We start from the raw sequence: 20,697 nt of genomic DNA, 5'->3' as shown, positions 1-20,697 counted from the left end.
TTGCCACACCACTGGAGCGTGGTCAGACCACGTGATTGGGAGAATATCAACTCCTACGGAGTGCTGTAGGGACCACTTGTCACAAAGGATATAATCAATCCTCGAGTAGGTGTTGTGTACTTGAGAGTGGAAGGTATATTCCCGTCCTGTGGGGTATGTTGTTCTCCATGTGTCATATAAGTCGAACTCTGAGAGGTTACGGAAGGCTGTTGATTGATTATCTGTGTAAGATTGGTGACTAGATGGGAGGTGGGATTTGTCCAGGCGAGGGTCTAATGTTAAATTAAAGTCTCCCAATATTATTAAGGAGCCCTTGGTGGTTTTTTGTAAGAGGGTGAAGAGTTTACGGAGGAAGGCCACTTGGTTCGTGTTGGGAGCATAGATACAGACTAATGTCGTAAGTCTGTCCTCCAGGGAGCCGGTTAAGATCAGGTACCTACCGTTCTTATCGGCGGTCTGGGAGTGACAGATAAAGGGGGTGTTTCTGTTAAACAGAATGGCTACACCATTACGTTTAAAGGGTCCATTGGCGTAAAAGGCAGTCGGGTAGTTGGAATCCCTAAATGTGGGTGGTCGGGGGGAGGCGAAGTGGGTCTCCTGGAGGGCCACAATGTCGGCTTTCTGTTTGTGGAAGTATGACAATGCCATTCTACGCTTGTGGGGGGAGTTCAGCCCTTTGACATTTAGTGAAAGGAACTTAGGCATGGCAGGGTGTTAAGTAATGCGTAAAAGTAGCAACTACTTCTATGAAGGGAGGGCGCAGAGAGGGGGAGGTAGGTGGTAGTAGTGCAGTCCAGGGGAGGGAAGGGATGGGCTTGAGAGGGATAGTATGTTGACAGGGAGGGGGGAACAAGGATAGGAAAAAACAAAAGGGTCCAATATCTAGGACCCGCACAACTACTGCAGGGGAAAAGAAAGGCATTTTCATGCAGTAGTATATGGAGAGGTTGGGGGTGGTGGCCTGGCGACTCTGGTTATAGAGCGGGGGGAGAGATTGGCCACCCCTCCAGTAACGACATATTTAACTAAACAAACATTTAATATATGCTTTAAATCATAACGTATAGATATAACAGTCCACCTGAGAACTCAGGGGGGGAAACACACTATAACAGAGGTTAAATCCCGTCAAGGCTACTTAAGATAGTGAGGTAACGGGTCCCCAACCAGTGGGGAACAATAAGCTATAAGAGACTAACGGAGCCTTAAACAGGCTAACAAGCTAACAGTGAGCTGCTACAAACTAAGAGCAGCAAAGTCCCAGTGCACATAGACCTGCACCATTGGTAAATAATAAAAGGTGATACTTAGCAATGAGGCCTCGACCCGCGGTGGGGAGGTGGTGGAGGTCCGTTGGCGTGGGAAGTCCATCTTTAGGAAAGGAGGTAGTAAACGGCGGCTAGACATCAAGTGTCGGACCAATCCTGGCGAAGAGGTTGTGGGCGCTTCTGCCCCTGGGGGGCGGCGATGGAGATGTCCCATTCTAGCAGGAGTTTCACCCCTGCATCCAAAGATGATATTGTATAGGTGGTGTCTTCATGTGTGATGATTAATTTCACCGGGAACCCCCACCTGTACCGGATCTCGTGGTTGCGAAGTGCCAGGGTAATAGGGGCAAGCGACCGTCTGCTGGCCAGTGTTGCGGGAGAGAGGTCTTGGAACACCTGGAGGCCCCCTAGCGTGTCTGAGAGCTTTGCGTCACGGGCCGCCTTAAGTAGGCGTTCTTTGACTGTGTAGAAGTGCACCCGGAGCAGGGTGTCCTTGGGTAGGTCGGTTGAGATCGTTTTGGGTCTTGGCAGGCGGTGGATACGATCAATGAGGAGGTCCTTAGGATCGACTGAGGGGAGGAGCCTGCGGAACAATGCTGTGGCATATCCTTCAAGTTCAGCGTTGGTCACCGATTCTGGGATGCCTCTGATTTTAATATTGTTCCTTCTAGATCTGTCCTCCAGATCAGCTAATTTAGCTTTGTACTGGTCCATCTCAAGTTGTTGGCGGTCATAGGATGATGCGAGAGCATTGTGGGATGTGACCAATTCCTCCATCTTCTTCTCCAGGTGATCTGTTCTGTCACCTATTGCCACTAATTCAGTTTTAACCTCCCGAATGGCCAGTTTGAGATCTCTGGCCAGTTTGAGATCTCTGGCCAGTTCAGCCTGGAAAGCTGAGAAGACTTGGCATAGTGACTTCACCGTCACCGGCTCGTCTGATTCCGCATCTATGCCAGCTAATCCAGGAGGGGGGCTGGGCTCTGGTAGGGCACTCGGGTGGTTATACACTTGTTTCAGAGGACTTGGTTGGTGTTGGGGGGTTTGTGGGGATTTTCTAGCAGGCATGTTGATCTTGGTGGGTGCGACTTCTCTAGGCCTCTTTGGGGGCATGACGGTGGCAGGCACTGTTTAAATGTATGGAGAGGAGATAGAGATCAGGCACTGTGGGGGTCCCTATGGCTGTTGCGTTTTCACATGGAAGTTGGCAGGCTGTAGTCGTCACGGAGAGGCTGCCATGTGGTTACATTGGTCACATTAAGCTCTGGTAGGTGGTTTTGGCAGAGGGGGGGAGCGTTAAGGAGAGGGAATGGGAGCAAGATGGGCTTTCAAGATGGGAGCGAATAGCCGCAGCACAGGGCAGGGCTAATTCACTTGGTGAAGGCAGTCCTGTGCAGGTGATGCAGTGAGCTCTGTGTTTGTGGGGGAGGCTGGGGGTAGTGGGGCGCAAGATGCGGCAGATTTGCGTGGTCCCTGAGGGGGGGGGGGAAGGTCTAATGCCTCCACCTGTGGAGGTCACCGGTTAATGATAGGGACCTGGGGGGGGGAAGATGGCGGGCACCACGTGGGCGCCTGTGGCGATTGAGGCTGAAAGATGGTGCCTCTAATGTATAGGGGAGAGGGGAGGATAACCCCCGGTAGCTGTACTTTGCAGGTGGGGACCCAGCTCCCTCGCTGGAGTCCCGCTAGATCAGCGGGGAAGGTGCGCGGATGGCGGCGCGTGGTAGGCCTCTGCCTCTTGCTCCGGCGTCCAGGCTCAGGCAGGCTGCGTAGGATGGGGACGCAGCGATCAGGGCCGGGCACCGGTGTGCAGCAGGCAGCGATGTCGGGTGACTGCAGGGGGAGAGCGGGGCTCACCTGAGAACCGCGTCTCCCTTCGCGCCGACGCTCCGACTCCAAACTCGAGGCCCCGGCTTCCGTTCCCGGACCAGGCCGCAACCCGCGGCAGCCCTTAAAAGAGCTGCCCGGCTCCGCTGCCGTGGACAGGAGGTTCCGGGGGATGCCTCCCTCACAATAGATGTCGGAGGTAGGGTCTAGTGGGCACCAGGGGTGCAGGGTAGGCGTAATAGCTACTGGTGCCCCAGGAGCTCGCTATGGATGCGTCTTCTCGGCTTGCGTGCCAGGCCACGCCCCCCCTAAAATTACTTCTTGATCAAGCGGTCTTGGATTCAGTTATTACCAAGGAGGAACATCACTTTTTATTTAATCGTCACCCTTTGGTTCCCATCTTTTATCACCTTCCCAAAATTCACAAGCACCTCACTTCCCGACCTGGTTGTCCTATTATTTCTGGTGTCCAATCAATCACTTCCAACCTTTCACAGTTTGTTGATTCTTATTTACAGCCACGAGTTACCACCCTCAGATCACACATCCGTGATTCCACCCATTTTCTCAATTTAATTAAAAACATCGATTGGAAGGACTCATCACTTACTGACTCTCGATGTAGAGAATCTTTACTCCAATATACCCCATGAATTGGGTATTCGAACCATCTCTAAAAGATTGAGGGTTGATGATGATCTGACGGTGGAACTACAACAATTTCTCACGAACTCCATCTCATTCATATTAAAACACAATTATTTTCTTTTTCAGGACACTTTTTATTTACAGGTGATGGGAACGGCCATGGGGACCAGATTCGCGCCAAGTTATGCCAACCTCTACATGGGGGAGGTTGAGGACCAACTTATATGGGGGTCATTTGGGATGGGGATGTCACTTCTATCACCTCCTTTGTTTCTCACCTGAATTCAAATTCTTTTAATTTAAAATTCACTTATGATTGTCACCCGCATACTATCAATTTCCTGGACCTAACTCTCAAAAGTACTAATGGCTCTATTCAAATAAGTAACTATCAAAACCCAGTAAATACCAACTCCTATTTGAATGTTAAGAGCGCCCCTTACCCACCTTTGGTGAAAAATATCCCTAAGGGGCAGATGTTGCGCCTTAGACGCAACTGCTCCGAACTTGAGACATTCGACCATCAAGCTAAAGGTCTCATAAAAGCATTTCAGGGCTGTGGGTATCCCACTCAACTGGTTCAGGAGGCATATAGATCTAGCAGAGAGAGAGACAGAGATACTCTCCTGTGTGGTAAACCACCAAGAGCCCTCCTCCCCACCAGCGATAATCGCATTTCTTTCATCTCCACTTTTAAACCTCTGTTTATTTTTCGAATTAATAAATCTCTTAAAAAAAGCCCCCAGCTGCCTAAAATGCCCCCAAGCTACAACTAATCCATTGCCCCTAACATCAGATTGGCTTCCAGCCAAACCAATGGGCTGTTATAAATGTGGTGGTAATCAGTATATTACGTGTAACTTCATCACTAACAAAGCAGTGATGATCAATACACCTACAGAGAATATTAAAAGCCGGGGGTTCATTAATTGTAATACACCCTTTACTATCTATCTTCTTACCTGCACCTGTGATCTTAAATATGTAGGTCGTACAACACGACCTTTGAGGACTAGATTCCTCGAACACCGTCGCAACATTTTGAAGGGTTCCTTATTACATAGTGTATCACGGCATTTTGCCGAACACCATGAAAGTAACCCCAAACATTTAAAACTCACCGGACTTGAACATATACCACCCACTAAAAGGGGTGGCGACAGGTTCCGCACTCTATGTAAACAGGAAATTTTTTTGGACCTTCAAAATGGATTGTCTATTTCCAAGGGGCCTTAATGAGGCGATGGAGCTAAACATTGTCCTATAGATTCTCTCGTTTGATTGAAGGGTCTCTTTAAAATAATAACAAAATCCGATACATCTGCTGTTGTTGTACATGTAATGTGAAGTAGTCTGTGGTTGTAGTGTAACTATCCTACACCCTAACACCAACACCCCCCACAAAAAAAAAAAAAAAAAAAAATATATATATATATATATATATATATATATATATATATATGTATACATTTATTTCTATTATTACTCACCTTACTTCCATATACTTCTAATATCAATAATAATATTACGATTCATGTTGTAATATACATAGAAAATTATTTTTATTATTGTTGTTAAATAATGGATTGTTCTTCATCATGCCCTCTTAACTATACATATATCTGTTATATTTGGTTTAACTAACTTCTCTAAATGTGACTGATAGCATATATACAGATGTGGCCAAGTACATCGTGGCTGCGTTGCGCATAACGTGCGCTATGCAAATCGCGCATGAATCGCGCCTGCTCCTTGCGCTATAGTCCCGTTATAGATCGCGTTATAAATGTAACGTAATCTTGTAAATGTAACCTGCAATTACACTCATTGACCACCAGATGTCACTTTTCCCAAACAGTACAGCGCATAAAAATCTCTTCTACAAAACAGTCAGGCTGCCACTTTACACTACAGATTTTGTCCTTACTTTACGGACAGAGTTCTTGTATTTTATTCACAGCCGCAGTTACGTATGGTAATTTATGTAATGGGTACAGAAGCCATGCTAACCTTTGCTATTGCTGGATGACTACTTAGAACATTATTTGAGGACCTACAGTATCATACGGATCATGTCATACTGTACAGTACGTATGTTCAATACTGTTCAGTATAGAGATGAGCGGGTCCGGATCCCCGAGATCCGACAGATCCGAATATCGGGGATCCGGGCCAGATCCGAGCCGGCTCGGGAGTTCCCGCCTGAATTCCGGACCAATAACGAGGCCGAACGTCATTCTCGCGGGAGCGGGATCTTATAAAAGACGCACGCACGCCCCGCCATCTTCACTCCAATCTTGGAGAGGGAAGAGGGTGGTTGGGAAGCTCCGTGTGCTCCGTGCTGTGCTCTGTGCCATGTGCTCCGTGCTGTGCTCCGTGACCTGCCCTGTGCCCTCACTGCCCTGTGCTGTGCTCCGTGCCATGTGCTCCGTGACCTGCCCTGTGCCCTCACTGCCCTGTGCTGTGCTCCGTGACCTGCCCTGTGCCCTCACTGCCCTGTGCTGTGCTCCGTGACCTGCCGTGTGCCCTCACTGCCCTGTGTTGTAGACTTGTATTGAGAGTCAGTGACTGTTTATAGGCCTGAGCCCTGTAGTGTGATTTAACTAACTAGGTGCTGCAGTGCTCACACGCAGGGGCTGCAGTGTCCACTGTCCAGGGGCTGTCCTGTGGCCTGTGCTCTGTTGTGATTTATTTAGCCCTAAGCCCTGTGTTGTGATTTATTTAGCCCTGAACCCTGTGTTTTTTGTGATTTAACTAACTAACTCAGTGCTGCAGTGCTCACACGCAGGGGCTGCAGTGCTGCTGAGTAGTACACTGTGTACAGGGGCTGCAGTAATACAAGGGGCTGTGTCCAGTGTGATGGCCTATATCTTATCCATTGTCCAGTGTCACGAGTCACTCACGACATATATCCTGTGTCCTGTGTGACGACATATCCTGTGTCCAGTGTGACGACATATATCCTGTGTCCAGTGTGATGACATATATCCAGTGTGACGACAATATATCCTGTGTCCAGTGTCACAAGTCACAACATATATCCTGTGCCCAGTGTGACATGTAATGTGTGCCGGCATATATCCTGTGTCCACCGTGACATATATCCATTGTCCAGTGTGACGACATATATCCAGTGTGACGACATATATCCAGTGTCCAGTGTGACGACATATATCCAGTGTCCAGTGTGACGACAATATATCCTGTGTCCAGTGTCACAAGTCACAACATATATCCTGTGTCCAGTGTGACATGTAATGTGTGCCGGCATATATCCTGTGTCCAGCGTGACATATATCCATTGTCCAGTGTGACGACATATATCCATTGTCCAGTGTGACGACATATACAGATAGCGCAGGCCTTATGCTTGCTGGCGAATCGCCAGCAGCATGCTGCTGGCGATCCGCCAGCAACACGGCGCGCCATCTGACTGAGACGCGCATGCGTCCCCCACGCACGCGCGTCTCAGTATCCGGGCGGCCGGCCGGCGAGGCGGACGCAATACTGTCCGCCTCCCGCTCGAGGGGGGCTGGGGGGACCCGAGGAGGCTGTGGGGGGGTGCGGGCGCCCGGTGTGGGCACCGGGCGACCGAGGGCAGCACCGTCGGAAGGGGACGCGCGCGCACCTCGTGCGCGCGCGTCCCCTTCCGACACACAGATGGCGCGGGAGCAGGGAATGGCGATGGCGACGCCATCGCCATCCCCTGCAAAGATGAGCCCGGCCCCATCTGTATCCAGTGTCCAGTGTGACGACATATATCCAGTGTCCAGTGTGACGACATATATCCTGTGTCCAGTTTGACGACATATATCCTGTGTCCAGTGTGACGACATATATCCTGTGTCCACTGTGACGACATATATCCAGTGTCCAGTGTTACGACATATATCCTGTGTCCAGTGTGACGACATATATCCTGTGTCCACTGTGACGACATATATCCAGTGTCCAGTGTGACGACATATATCCAGTGTCCAGTGTGACGACAATATATCCTGTGTCCAGTGTCACAAGTCACAACATATATCCGGTGTCCAGTGTGATATGTAATGTGTGCCGGCATATATCCTGTGTCCAGCGTGACATATATCCATTGTCCAGTGTGACGACATATATCCAGTGTCCAGTGTGACGACATATATCCAGTGTCCAGTGTGACGACATATATCCAGTGTCCAGTGTGACGACATATATCCTGTGTCCAGTGTGACGACATATATCTTGTGTCCACTGTGACGACATATATCCAGTGTCCAGTGTGACGACATATATCCTGTGTCCAGTGTGACGACATATATCCTGTGTCCTGTGTGACGGCATATATCCAGTGTCCAGCGTGACATATATCCATTGTCCAGTGTACAGGAGCTGTGTCCAGGGGCGGTGTCCAGAGGCTGTGTCCAGTGTGACTGCTGTGTCCATTGTCCAGGGGCTGTGTCCAGTGTGACGGCTGTGTCCAGTGTACAGGAGCTGTGTCCAGAGGCTGTGTCCATTGTCCAGGGGCTGTGTCCAGGGTGACAGGCTGTGTCCAGTGTCCAGGGGCAGTGTCCAGGGACTGTGTCCAGGGACTGTGTCCAGGGGCAGTGTCCAGGGGCAGTGTCCAAGGGGCTGTGTCCAGTGTGACAGGCTGTGTCCAGTGTAAAGTAAGAAAAAGAAATAAAAGTAATAAATAAAATAAAAACACATTTTTGGAGGATGATGGAGGAGGAAATAGTGGGAGTGCTGAAGCTGCTACCACCAGTCATGACAAAGCCGATACCTCTTTGTATTTGCTGTTTGGAGCATTTCTCTTTTTTTGGGATAGTTTATTAAACTGCCACCCTGTCTGCCCCTGCAGTGCCGCTCTGCCAGGTTGGAAGTGTAAGGTCCACATCTATGTGATGCCGACTGCTGTCGCTTAGCTTAGTCATCCAGCTACCTCGGTATACCCTTTTGGCCCAACTACAGTAAATGAAAACAATTTTGTAAGCTGTGAAGTGATCAAAATTGACTAGAAATGAGTGGAAACTAATGTTATTGAGGTTAATAATACTTTAGGGGCAAAAACAGGCCCAAATTCTGTTATTTTAGCCATTTTTAGCATTTTTTCATAAAAATCCAGATCCAAAACCAAAACCCACAAGGGTGGTTTTGCCAAAACCAATCCAGATCCAAAACACGAAGGAAGATCCAGATCCAAAACCAAAACCCGAAAAAGTGGCCGCCGCACATCTCTAGTTCAGTATGGTACTTATGGTACCTGAAGCAGAAGTACAGTAAGGGGGTGGGAGAACCGACGTTCTGTGTAGTTGATCCTGCCCTAGCAAATTTACCACGGAAGGTTGTAAACACACTGTACAATATTCCAAATGGCGCTTTCTCTACTGCACTGTGCAGCCATGTCGATTCCCAACATGGCTGAACATAACAATATCACGTGCTCCTACTGCTGTATACAATAACTGAGTCTGCGAAATAGTCCGTTAATATGCGAAAAACACCAATCCCTCGTTTGCAAAAAAATACGTTACAGTATTTACAATATTACACCAACAGTATTACGGACTAATCTAGTATTTAGCACAGATTATACGGACAATACCTATAGTGGCAGCCTGCAGTATCCTACACTAATACAGTATTGTCATTGCTAGTCGGAGATCTCTGGCCCATACACACCAAGCAATTTTAACACACTGTCCAATATTCTAAATGGCGCTTTCTCTGCTGCACTGTACTGAACGTGGAAGCCATCAAAAATCACGATATCACTACTGTATTCTGTATGAGTCTGCGAAATGAGTTTGCGAAACAGTCCTTTAATGAATGCCTAGTTTTGCGAACAAATCCGTCAATTGCACTATTACTTCAACAGTATTACGGACAATACCCCGAATCTAGTGTTTACGGACAATACCCATAGCGGCAGCCTGCATTATCTGAATACTGTATTCTTATCGCTAATCTCATCGCTAATCTCTGGCCCATCCATACACAGCAGGCGATTGTATACAGTATTCTGCACCGGTTGCATTTGAACAGTAGGGAAAGAAGGGAAACAGGTTCATTCAGGGACAAGGTGGGAACCGTCCATTTTGTCCTCGTAGGAGCCTGGCTGTGTACTGTATACTGTAATGCAGCAATCAGTCAAAATGTACAAATGACTGTACTGTACTTACTGCTCCAGCGAGAAGATACTGTGCTGTTCTTGCGGAAGGCAGTATGCTGGTAAAGCTTGGTAGAAACAGGAACGCAGCAACAACTTGACTTTGGATTCAGCAGAATGAATAGTCCAGGTGTACAGGTACAATCTCGTGCTTGTATACAGGCAAGAGATGAAGAGACGATCCGTAGTAATTCTAAACGGTTTAGATGCAGAAAAACAAAATGGATACAGTAGTATGACAATTTTAGCGTCTGTAGCTGAATTTATGCTGGCAGAGACAAAGGAAAACCTTCACGGCTAAATGCTGATAGGTGCATTTGAATTATGTACAATAGCAGGTAAACAAAAGGAAGGCAGACTGCAATTAACATACTGTATTTTGTATGACTGCAATCAACATCTTATTGTCTGAGGTGCCGGTCTGTGTCTGAGTTTTGAGAAATCTATTGTTGCGGAAAAAAAACGTTGTCTGTAGCGCAGTATGTATGGGCAATAACTGTGTACATGGCAGCCTGCCATTGTGAATTTTTGTTTGTGGAAAAGTCAGAAGGAATTTGCTAAGCACCAAATACTGTAACTATTGATTTAAAAAAAAAAGTACGTTTAAAAAATAAAAATATATTGTACCCAACTGAGGATCGAACCACTGTTACTGTCATAGTGTAGCTGTGCCTCTACGCGCTAGGCCACTGTTAACTGTGATTTTCTACGCTCCATTGGTGTGTGATATACAGCAACGTCCAATACAAGACATGCCCCGTAAAGTACAGTACGAACTGTATGACATGCTCCGTTTGATACTGTAGGTCCTCAAATAATGTTTTAAGTAGTCATCCAGCAATAGCAAAGGTTAGCATGGCTTCTGTACCACTTACATAAATTACCGTACGTAACTGCGGCTGGGAATAAAATACAAAAACTCTGTCCGTAAAGTAAGGACAAAATCCGTAGTGTAAAGTCGTGGCAGCTTGACTAGCAAAGGTTAGCATGGCTTCTATGTTCACACGGTAGCACTCTGAACCAGGGACATGTGTAGCCTTGAAAAGCTGGAGAAGCGAATTTAATCCCGAAACACGGTCCTCAAAGCAAGGACTTTTACCTGAAGAGCGAAATCTATTTTGCGAAAAAAACGTTCTCTGTAGCGCAGTATGTATGGGTATTAACTATCGTGTACATGGCAGCCTGCCATTGTGAATTTTTGTTTGTGGGAAAAGTCAGAAGGAATTTGCTAAGCACCAAATACTGTAACTATTGATAAAAAAAAAGTACGTTTACAAAATGAAAATATACAGTATTGTAACCAACTGAGGATCGAACCACTGTTACTGTCATAGTGTAGCTGTGCCTCTACCCACTAGGCCACTGTTACCTGTGATTTTCTTCGCTCCATTGGTGTGTGATATACAGCAACGTCCAGTACAAGACATGCCCCGTAAAGTACAGTACGTACTGTATGACATGCTCCGTATGATACTGTAGGTCCTCAAATAATGTTTTAAGTAGTCATCCAGCAATAGCAAAGGTTAGCATGGCTTCTGTACCAATTACATAAATTACCGTACGTAACTGCGGCTGCGAATAAAATACAAAAACTCTGTCCGTAAAGTAAGGACAAAATCCGTAGTGTAAAGTGGCAGCTTGACTGTTTAGCAAAGGACAAAATCTGTGGTGTGAAGTTGCGGGACTGCGTTTTGTAGAAGATACTGTACAAGTGTACAGTACTGTAGATTTTTTTTATTTTATAAAGGGAAGAACGTTGATTGGCCAGTTTCTCATACTCTCAATGTCAACTCCAATATCGCTGTATTCGGCACCGTAGTCTTAACGTGGAACATTAGTCACCCAGTGGTTAAACTATGTATTACATGGCGTGGAACATAACGCAGGACATAACGCAATCTACTACTCGCGAGTCAGAGCCCTCACAAGCGTGTTGTAAACCACAATGTACCTGGCCACATCTGTAGGTGTGTACTCTGCAGGCCACATGACACTATTTCCTGCCCTTGTTTCAATCTATAACGACTTAATTCATGTATGTGTCTTTAAAGTACTGTATATGACATCCGAACTATTTGGTACTGCATACTTAAAGCCACGTGATACTCACGATGGCTCTGGAACGCATGTGCGTTCCAGTAGACTTGAGTAGCGGTCACATGACATCCATGATAGCTCTGGAGCGCATATGCGGTCCAGCAGAGTTTAGTTGCGGTCACGTGTTATACACGTGACCAACGATACAATACGTAGATCTACACACGCCCCAGGAGATTTGAGTTGCGGTCACGTGACACACACGTGATTCACAACGTAACACACAGTTTCTGACTCACAGTCACATGATGATCAGGTGACCATCAACGTCACATTAACCCAGTGATTGGTTACATTAGTTTTCTCTCTCTTTTCTCTCTATCCCCTTGCCTGGAACACCGCCGCATCTACCCTTCACTTCCGGGGTGCTGGCGGAAGTAGTTAGTTAACTTATGTGAAACGCATCTGCGTTCCACCTACTTATAATGTACGTGCTCCCTATAAAGTCTAGGAAATAAATACATTCACTCAATAGAAGTGGATATCATGATTTATGAAATAATAAAAGCATAATAATGTTGGCTATCTGTCATCCGCCTGCATAACGAACTTTAACCCCGATCACGTGATCGGAACTTATACATTGGAATAAACGGTCTCTGTAATAATTTTAATGCAAATAACAACTATAAATTTTTATTCATGGATATCTGTCTGCCTCCTTATTTTCATATTGTAATTATGTAATATGGTTGTAATTCTACCGATGATTGGACCTTACAGGTGTTATTCACTTCCTCATTAAGTAACGTATATATACCTGAGCCAGGTACACAGCCAAATCACCTTTGATAAAGCTGCAGGATGCAGTGAAACGCGTTAGGTGCTACAACCCAGCCTCTGGATAGTGTCTTGTGATTTCCCCCTCCATTGTGGACATTGCCATTTCCACTACTGGCAACTCTCCATCTACATCGGTGGACACCCTGCACAGAACTTTCAGGTGACCAGAAACAACAACCTGCACCTACACTTGCATCACTAACTGTGCACGGAAGCCGGACCTAATACTTCACCTATTGACGGCCAAGGTGGTGGCTCGCTCCAAGGATTCTTCCGGTGACTCAAATGATACCCACCCCCTCCAAAAAAGTGGACAGAGTACACCAGTAAGCGACAGCAATTGATTACATCCTCCAGCGGTATTCTAACAAGCCGCGCTCATCGTGAGGACATCATCTGTATTCCACCAACCAAGGACCTGGTTCAACATTTGGTAATGTGCACTTACCTTCACCCACCAGTGATCACTCTCCATCTTCCAATTACACGAATCCATTGAGGCTTGGCTATTGACTTTAAATTTCATTCCAATTTACTTTTATTCTCCCCCCTTATCTTTTTCTATTAATTTATTGTATTGTACCATTGTATATTCAGGTTATTTTTAATGTGAGTAAAGAATTTGTTATATTTCCAATCATCTGGTATTATTCATTTACAGCGCTGCTCGACTCGCCTTGTGCTTGTCCCCTTTCTTTAGCTTTTTCAGTGGGGAGTGACTGCCCCCACATTTGAGCAGCTGCTTCTATTGGAGCAACAACCCGTGTCAAAGCGCCTGAATATTCCCAGGGAATATCTCTTTTGGGAATGTCCCTGCCCTGTACCCGCTGTGCCTCAGGCTGGGAATGTCCCTGCCCTGTACCTGCCACACCTTAGGCTGGGAATGTCCCTGCCCTGTACCCGCCGTGCCTCAGGCTGGGAATGTCCCTGCCCTGTACCCACCATGCCTCAGGCTGGGAATGTCCCTACCCTGTACCCGCTGTGCCTCTGGCTGGGAATGTCCCTGTATACAGCACACCTCAGGCTGGGAATGTCCCTGTACCCACCATGCCTCAGGCTGGGACTGTCCCTGCCCTGTACCCACCGCTCCTCAGGCTGTAACTCTACCTGCCTTGTACACGCCATGCCTCAGGCTGTGACTGTCCCTGCCCTGTATCTGCCGCGCCTCAGTCTGTGACTGTCCCTGCCCTGTACCTGCTGTGCCTCAGGCTGTGACTGTCCCTGTGCCCACTGTGCCTCAGGCTGGGAATGTCCCTGTCCCGCTGTTCCTCAGGCTGGGAATGTACCTGTGCCCGCTGCGCCTCAGGCTGGAAATGTCGATGTGCCTCGGCTGGGAATGTCCCTGTGCCCGATGCGTCTCAGGCTGGGAATGTCCCTGTGCCCGCTGCACCTCAGGCTGGGAATATCGATGTGCCTCAGGCTGGGAATGCCCTATGCCCGATGTGCCTCAGGCTGGGAATGTCCCTGTACCCACCACGCCTCAGGCTGTGACTGTCGTTGCCCTGTACCCACCTCAGACTGGGAATGTCCCTGTACCCGCCGCGCATCAGGCTGGGAATGTCCCTGCCCTGTACACACCACGCCTCAGACTGGGAACATCCCTGCCCTGTACACACCATGCCTCCCTGCCCTGTACCCACCTCAGACAGGGAATGTCCCTGTGCCCGCTGCACCTCAGGCTGGGAATGTCCATGTGTCCACTGTGCCTCAGGCTGGGAATGTCCCGGTACCCCCTGCACCTCAGGCTTGGACTGTCCCTGTGCCCACTGCGCCTCAGGCTGGGAATGTCTCTGTGCCCGCTGCGCCTCAGGCTGGGAATCTCCCTGTACCCCCTGTGCCTCAGGCTGGGAATGTTCCGATACCCCGCTGCTCCTCAGGCTGGGAATGTTCTGGTACTCACTGCGCCTCAGGCTGGGAATATCCCTGTCCTGTACCCCTCTTGCCTCAGGCTGGGAATGTCCCGGTCACTAGAATAAAGGGAAAGTATTCCTACAGGATGTCATTTCCTCTGCAACTCTCCAAATGCCGCCGAAGCGGCTGCGTAGTCATTTTCCAACAATCCCAAGCAGCAGCCAGGACGGGCCATAGAGCTAGAGACACGAGAGGGGCAATATATACAGGTACTGTACCAGAGGTGGTGGCATGTGCCTGTCCGCACACAGTATGATGTCATGGGTGGCACCAAAGAATGCTTAGAAATGTTTTTCTAATTTTCCATATGAGAGATACCTCATACATCCAGCCTCCGTACACCATGCACCACGAGATCCCTCATGCATCCAGCCTCAGAACATCATGCAGCATGATATAACTCATCTAGCCTCAGTACACCATGCAGTGTGATATACTTCATACATCCAGCCTCAGTACACCACGCAGTGTGAGATAACTCATACTGTACATCCAGCCTCAGTACACCACATACCTCCCAACATGACCATCTCCAGGAAGGACACATAGCTCTGCTCCTGCACTTCCCTCTTAATGCATGATTGCCATCACCTGTGTTGAAGCACCTTTATTATCAATTAACCTGTTCAACACAGATGAAGAGAATCATGCATTAAGTGGAAAGTCCAGGAGCAAAGCAATGTGTCCCTCCTGGAGAGGGTCATGTTGGTAGGTATGACACCATGCAGCAGGAGATGCCTCATACATGACCCTCTCCAGAAGGGACTAAGGGGTGCATTTATCAACATAGTGCGATGCCGGCGCAGTGACATCGCATTGTGGTGTTGAGTTACACCGCCTGAATGTATCACTAGAAGGGCGCAGGCACAGGGCTCTGAAAGCCCGTCCCTGCGAAGCCCTGACCCGGAGGCCGGGGGGTCTGCGCATGCGCGGTTATGCGCTGACCCCCGCCGACCCCTCTGACTGCACTGCCCCGCTCGGCAGTGCGATCCCGCAGCCATAGGCTACAATGGGCTATTGCCATCCCAGAATGGCGATAGCCCAGGGATGCGAAGCCGGGCCCCGATGTTAATACATCAGGCAGCTTCGCATCCCCCATAGAAAACTATGAGGGATGCAGCCGGCGGCGGTGCAGGGGGGATCGTAGCAGGGATCGGAGATTCCTGCTGCGGTCCCCCTTTGATACATTTAGGAGATACTTAATATTTGCGGCTAAACCCCCGATTTAGCCGCAAATATGGTTTGATAAATGGGCCCCTTAATGCTCTAATCCTGGACTTCCCTTTTAGCATATGATTACCATCACCTGTTGAGTAATTGATAAGAAAGGTGTGTCAGCACATGCGATGGTAATCATACGCTAAGAGGAAGTCCAGGATTAGAGCATTGTGTCCACTGGAGAGGGTCATGCTGGGAGGTATGCCCTAACAGTGCAGGTATTAGGGATATCCAGGTTTGAGTACAGGTAATTAGTTATTAGTACCTCAGTTATTTGGATTTAAGCCCTTGTCCTGTGTGTCTGGAGGTCCGATGTTGGGAATACTATTTAATATTGCTGTCCTCAGTTACCCCAGCACATAACGTGCTGCTGTATGTACATATGGACTATATATACCAGCCATGACACAGCTATGCAGACTAATAAACAGTAACAGCGCACAGTGATTTATGGCGGCATGTTCCTCGCTCACAGAGGACAGTTAGGATAAATGTCCCTGTCACTGTGCATCGTGGGGCTCATTTACATCATGCACCAGGGGATGGAGCACATGTGAAATGTTATAGACAGGGATAGCAGGAATGCCCAAACACCCGAGCGTTTCTGGCTGTACCCCAATGTGCAGCGTACGCCAGGGTGGTGCAAACCCAGATTTCATGTGTCACCTCTGTCTCTGTACATTGTTAGGACCAGCGGACACAGATAGATAGATGCTAGGACCAGCAGACATACATACATAGATAGATAGATAGATAGATAGATAGATAGATAGATAGATAGATAATGGTTATTGGTAGTACCAAACCGACACAGTAGATAGATAAATAGATAGATAATGGTTATTGTTAGGACCAGCAGACACAGTAGATAGATAGATAGGGCGGGATGTACTAAAGGGAAAATGCGGTAAAACTGGGGTTTTTACCGCATTTTCCTATGTACCATTACCCGTCCGCCCCGTCTCCGCCTGGCAGGGTATCACCCCCCTCTGGGTGGCGATACCCTATAGAAGCCTATGGGCTTCTATCACCGCCCGCCGTCCGCGCGACCCCCCTACCGTCCTCCATTGATCTCCTCCTCCCCCAGCAGGTGTCACAACCGGGAGGACATCCGGCTGCAGGGGGGAGGAGGAGACGCAGGGGGACACTGACAGCCGCCGGGATGTGACGGAGACCCCCGCACACCACATTACAGGTATCGCAGGGGTCTCCGTCACCGCAACCCGATGCTAGCCGCATATGTTAGTACATATGCGGTAGCATCACGGCGGCTGTCAGGCGAAGGGCGGCGATGTATATTAATACATCCCACCGATAGATAGATAGATAGATGTTATTGGTAGGACCAGCAGACCCGATAGATAAATAGATAGATAGATATTGTTAGGACAGATAGATAGATAGATAGATAGATAGATAGAGGTTATTGGCAGGACCAGCAGAGCCGATAGAAAGACAGATAGATAGATAGATAGATAGATAATGGTTATTGGTAGGACCAGCAGACACAGTAGATAGATAGATAGATAGATAATGGTTATTGGTAGGACCAGCAGACACAGTAGATAGATAGTTAGATAGATAGATATAATTAGGTCCAGCAGATAGATAGATAGATAATGGTTATTGGTAGGACCAGCAGACCCGATAGATATAGATAGATAGATAGATAGATAGATAGATAGATAAGTTTGTCCCAGGTGCCCGGAGGCAAGAAAAATATTAGTCCCCCCCCCCCCCCCCCATACACACACACACACACACACACACACACACACACACACCTCCTTATATAAACATAAGTATTGTATGTATGTATATATACTATGTTTAAAAAAAAGAATGTGTGAAGTCTATGGTCCTGCTAGGAGGGGGAGTCAGCCTCAGAGGCAATATTGAAGGCTTTCAATTAACTGATGCAAATTTGCAGGAGAGAAGAGGTGCCCTCTTGGGAGCAGGAGCCCGGCGACAGATGACTCCATTGCCTCCCAGAGTTACGCCTCTGGATAGATAGATAGATAGATAGATAGATAGATCAGCAGACCTGATAGATATAGATAGATGTTATTGGTAGGACTAGCAGACTAGATAGATAGATAGATAGATAGATAGATAGATAGATAATGGTTATTGGTAGGACCAGCAGACACAGTAGATAGATAGATAGATAGATAGATAGATAGATAGATAATGGTTATTGGTAGGACCATCAGACACAGTAGATAGATAGATAGATGGTATTGGTAGGACCAGCAGACCCGATAGATAGATAGATAGATATTGTTAGGACCGATAGATAGATAGATAGATATTGTTAGGACCGATCGATAGATATATAGATAGCTAGATGGTGATTATTGACAGGACCAGCAGACCCGAGATAGATAGATAGATAGATATTGTTAGGACACATAGATAGATAGATAGATAGATAGATAGATAGATAATGGTTATTGGTAGGACCAGCAGACACAGTAGATAGATAGATAGATAGATAGATAATGGTTATTGGTAGGACCAGCAGACCCGAGATAGATAGATATTGTTAGGACACATAGATAGGTAGATAGATAGATAGATAATGGTTATTGGTAGGACCATCAGACACAATAGATAGATAGATAGATAGATAGATAATGGTTATTGGCAGGACCAGCAGACCCGAGATAGATAGATAGATAGATAGATAGATAGATATTGTTAGGACAGATAGATAGATAGATAGATAGATAATGGTTATTGGTAGGACCATCAGACACAATAGAAAGATAGATAGATAGATAGATATTGTTAGGACAGATAGATAGATAGATAATGGTTATTGGTAGGACCATCAGACACAATAGAAAGATAGATAGATAGATAGATAATGGTTATTGGCAGGACCAGCAGAGATAGATAGATAGATAGATAGATAGATAGATATTGTTAGGACAGATAGATGGATGGATGGATGGATAGATAAATAGATAGATAGATAGATAATGGTTATTCGTAGGACCAGCAGATCCGATAGATAAATAGATAGATAATGGTTATTGGTAGGACCAGCAGACACAGTAGATAGATAGATAGAATGATAGATAGATATTGTTAGTAGCAGCAGACATCGGCAGTGATGATACAAGGTGTCGCACTAACCCTATCAGTACAGTATACTTCTATACACAGGACATACTATAAATGCAATGTGAGGGATGGAGGAGGCAGACTCAGCAGGCTACCGTGCAGTATAAATAGCTGTCTCACCTGTAGTCAGTTAGTGGGATCAGTAGGGATGACACATCATTATAGGAGCTCCCCCATTGCTGCACCAGATATCCCAGTGCCTGCTGTGTGAGATCAGACCCTATACACATGTGTCCAGTAATGGGAGACTTCTGCTTCTGAGTCACTGAGATAGGGGGGGTTTACTGGGAGGGAGCGGGGGAGGGAGGGCAGACAGGGAGAAAGGGTGCCGGGACAGGAAGGGGGCGGGAGTGGGACAACTGACTGTGAGCAAGGGTGCTAGGACTGGGAAGGGGAGGGATACTGGGACTGGGAGGGGAATACACAGCAGACTGGTAATAAACGGGGTGCTGGGACTGGGAGAGAAGGAACAGAAGAAAACAGGGAGATGTGGAGCTGGGACGGGGGAGAGGAAGTTACAGCAGACTGGGAGAAAATATGCTGTGACAGGGAGAAGGGGTTCTGGGACTGGGGGAATAAGGACAGCAGACTAATACCCCTTTTACACCAAAAACCCTGGTCCGACCCTGGTTGTTTGAACGCTGGAGTTTCAAGGGTCTGACCCTGCTTTATACTGCATTTACACAGCACTTCGACCTGGGTCGGACCTGGGTCTGCACCATTTACACTGAACCTGGGTCAGCCCTGCCTTTCCTTGTTGATATATAGATATATATATATATATATATATATATATAGATATCTATAGATATCTATAGATATATAGATATATATATAGATATATATATATATATATATATCTATATAGATATATATATATCTATATAGATATACATATCTATATATCTATATATATATATATATCTATATAGATATATATATCTATATAGATATATAGATATACATATCTATATATATATATATATATATATATATATATATCTATATATATATATATATATAGATATATAGATCTATATATATATATAGATCTATCTATATAGCTTGGAGGGGGTAGAGGGGGGAAGCTGTCCCCGGGTGCTGTGGGGGTAGAGGGGGGAAGCTGTCCCCGGGTGCTGCGGGAGGAGGGGGGTCCCTGCGGCTACTGAGTGGAGATGGGGTACCTGTCAGCGGCCAGCCTGACACGGCGCTGCCACTGCTGTATCTCCCCCGCTGCTGTATCTCTTGCGGCGGATGGCGGTGTCGGCGGTCCCTCGGCGGTCAGTGTCGGCGGTCCCTCTGGCGCAGGGGAAAAGACCCTATGATTGCCGGCGCTGCTGTATCTCCCCCCGGCGGCCGGTCCTTGCGACGGATGGACAGTCAGTGTCGGCGGTCCCTCTGGCGCAGGGGAAATAGTACTATTTCCCCTGCTCCAGAGGGACCGCCGACACTGACTGTCCATCCGCCGCAAGGACCGCCCGCCGGGGGGAGATACAGCAGCGGCAGCGCCGGCAATCATAGGGTCTTTTCCCCTGCGCCAGAGGGACCGCCGACACTGACCGCCGAGGGACCGCCGACACCGCCATCCGCCGCAAGAGATACAGCAGCGGGGGAGATACAGCAGTGGCAGCGCCGTGTCAGGCTGGCCGCTGACAGGTACCCCATCTC

At 47.5% G+C, this 20,697-nt stretch overlaps 1 protein-coding gene across 5 annotated transcripts in view; it reads right to left on the bottom strand.

Annotated features, from left to right (window-relative positions):
* IL34 (interleukin 34) overlaps window positions 1–19,402 on the bottom strand; it is a 69,305-nt gene extending 49,903 nt beyond the window's left edge. Inside the window, exons 1-2 of one of the 5 annotated variants that reach the window (XM_083164859.1) lie at window positions 19,150–19,402; window positions 9,905–10,084 (exon numbers count right to left, since the gene is read on the bottom strand). In XM_083164859.1, the coding sequence (XP_083020985.1) occupies window positions 9,905–10,084; window positions 19,150–19,259 (290 nt within the window). In that variant the 5' untranslated portion in view covers window positions 19,260–19,402. Of the gene's footprint in view, window positions 1–9,904; window positions 10,085–14,411; window positions 14,633–19,149 lie in introns of those variants that run through there. The other 4 variants (XM_083164857.1, XM_083164858.1, XM_083164860.1 and 1 more) reach the window with 4 other exon arrangements.
* Window positions 19,403–20,697: the final 1,295 nt, after the last annotated feature.

This window comes from Crinia signifera, chromosome 11 (assembly GCF_055691185.1).
Source record: "Crinia signifera chromosome 11, ASM5569118v1, whole genome shotgun sequence".
In the NCBI taxonomy this organism is placed as follows: Eukaryota; Metazoa; Chordata; class Amphibia; order Anura; family Myobatrachidae; genus Crinia; species Crinia signifera.
Note: the sequence above shows the minus strand (reverse complement) of the source record. Positions and strands in the feature narration are given on the sequence as shown.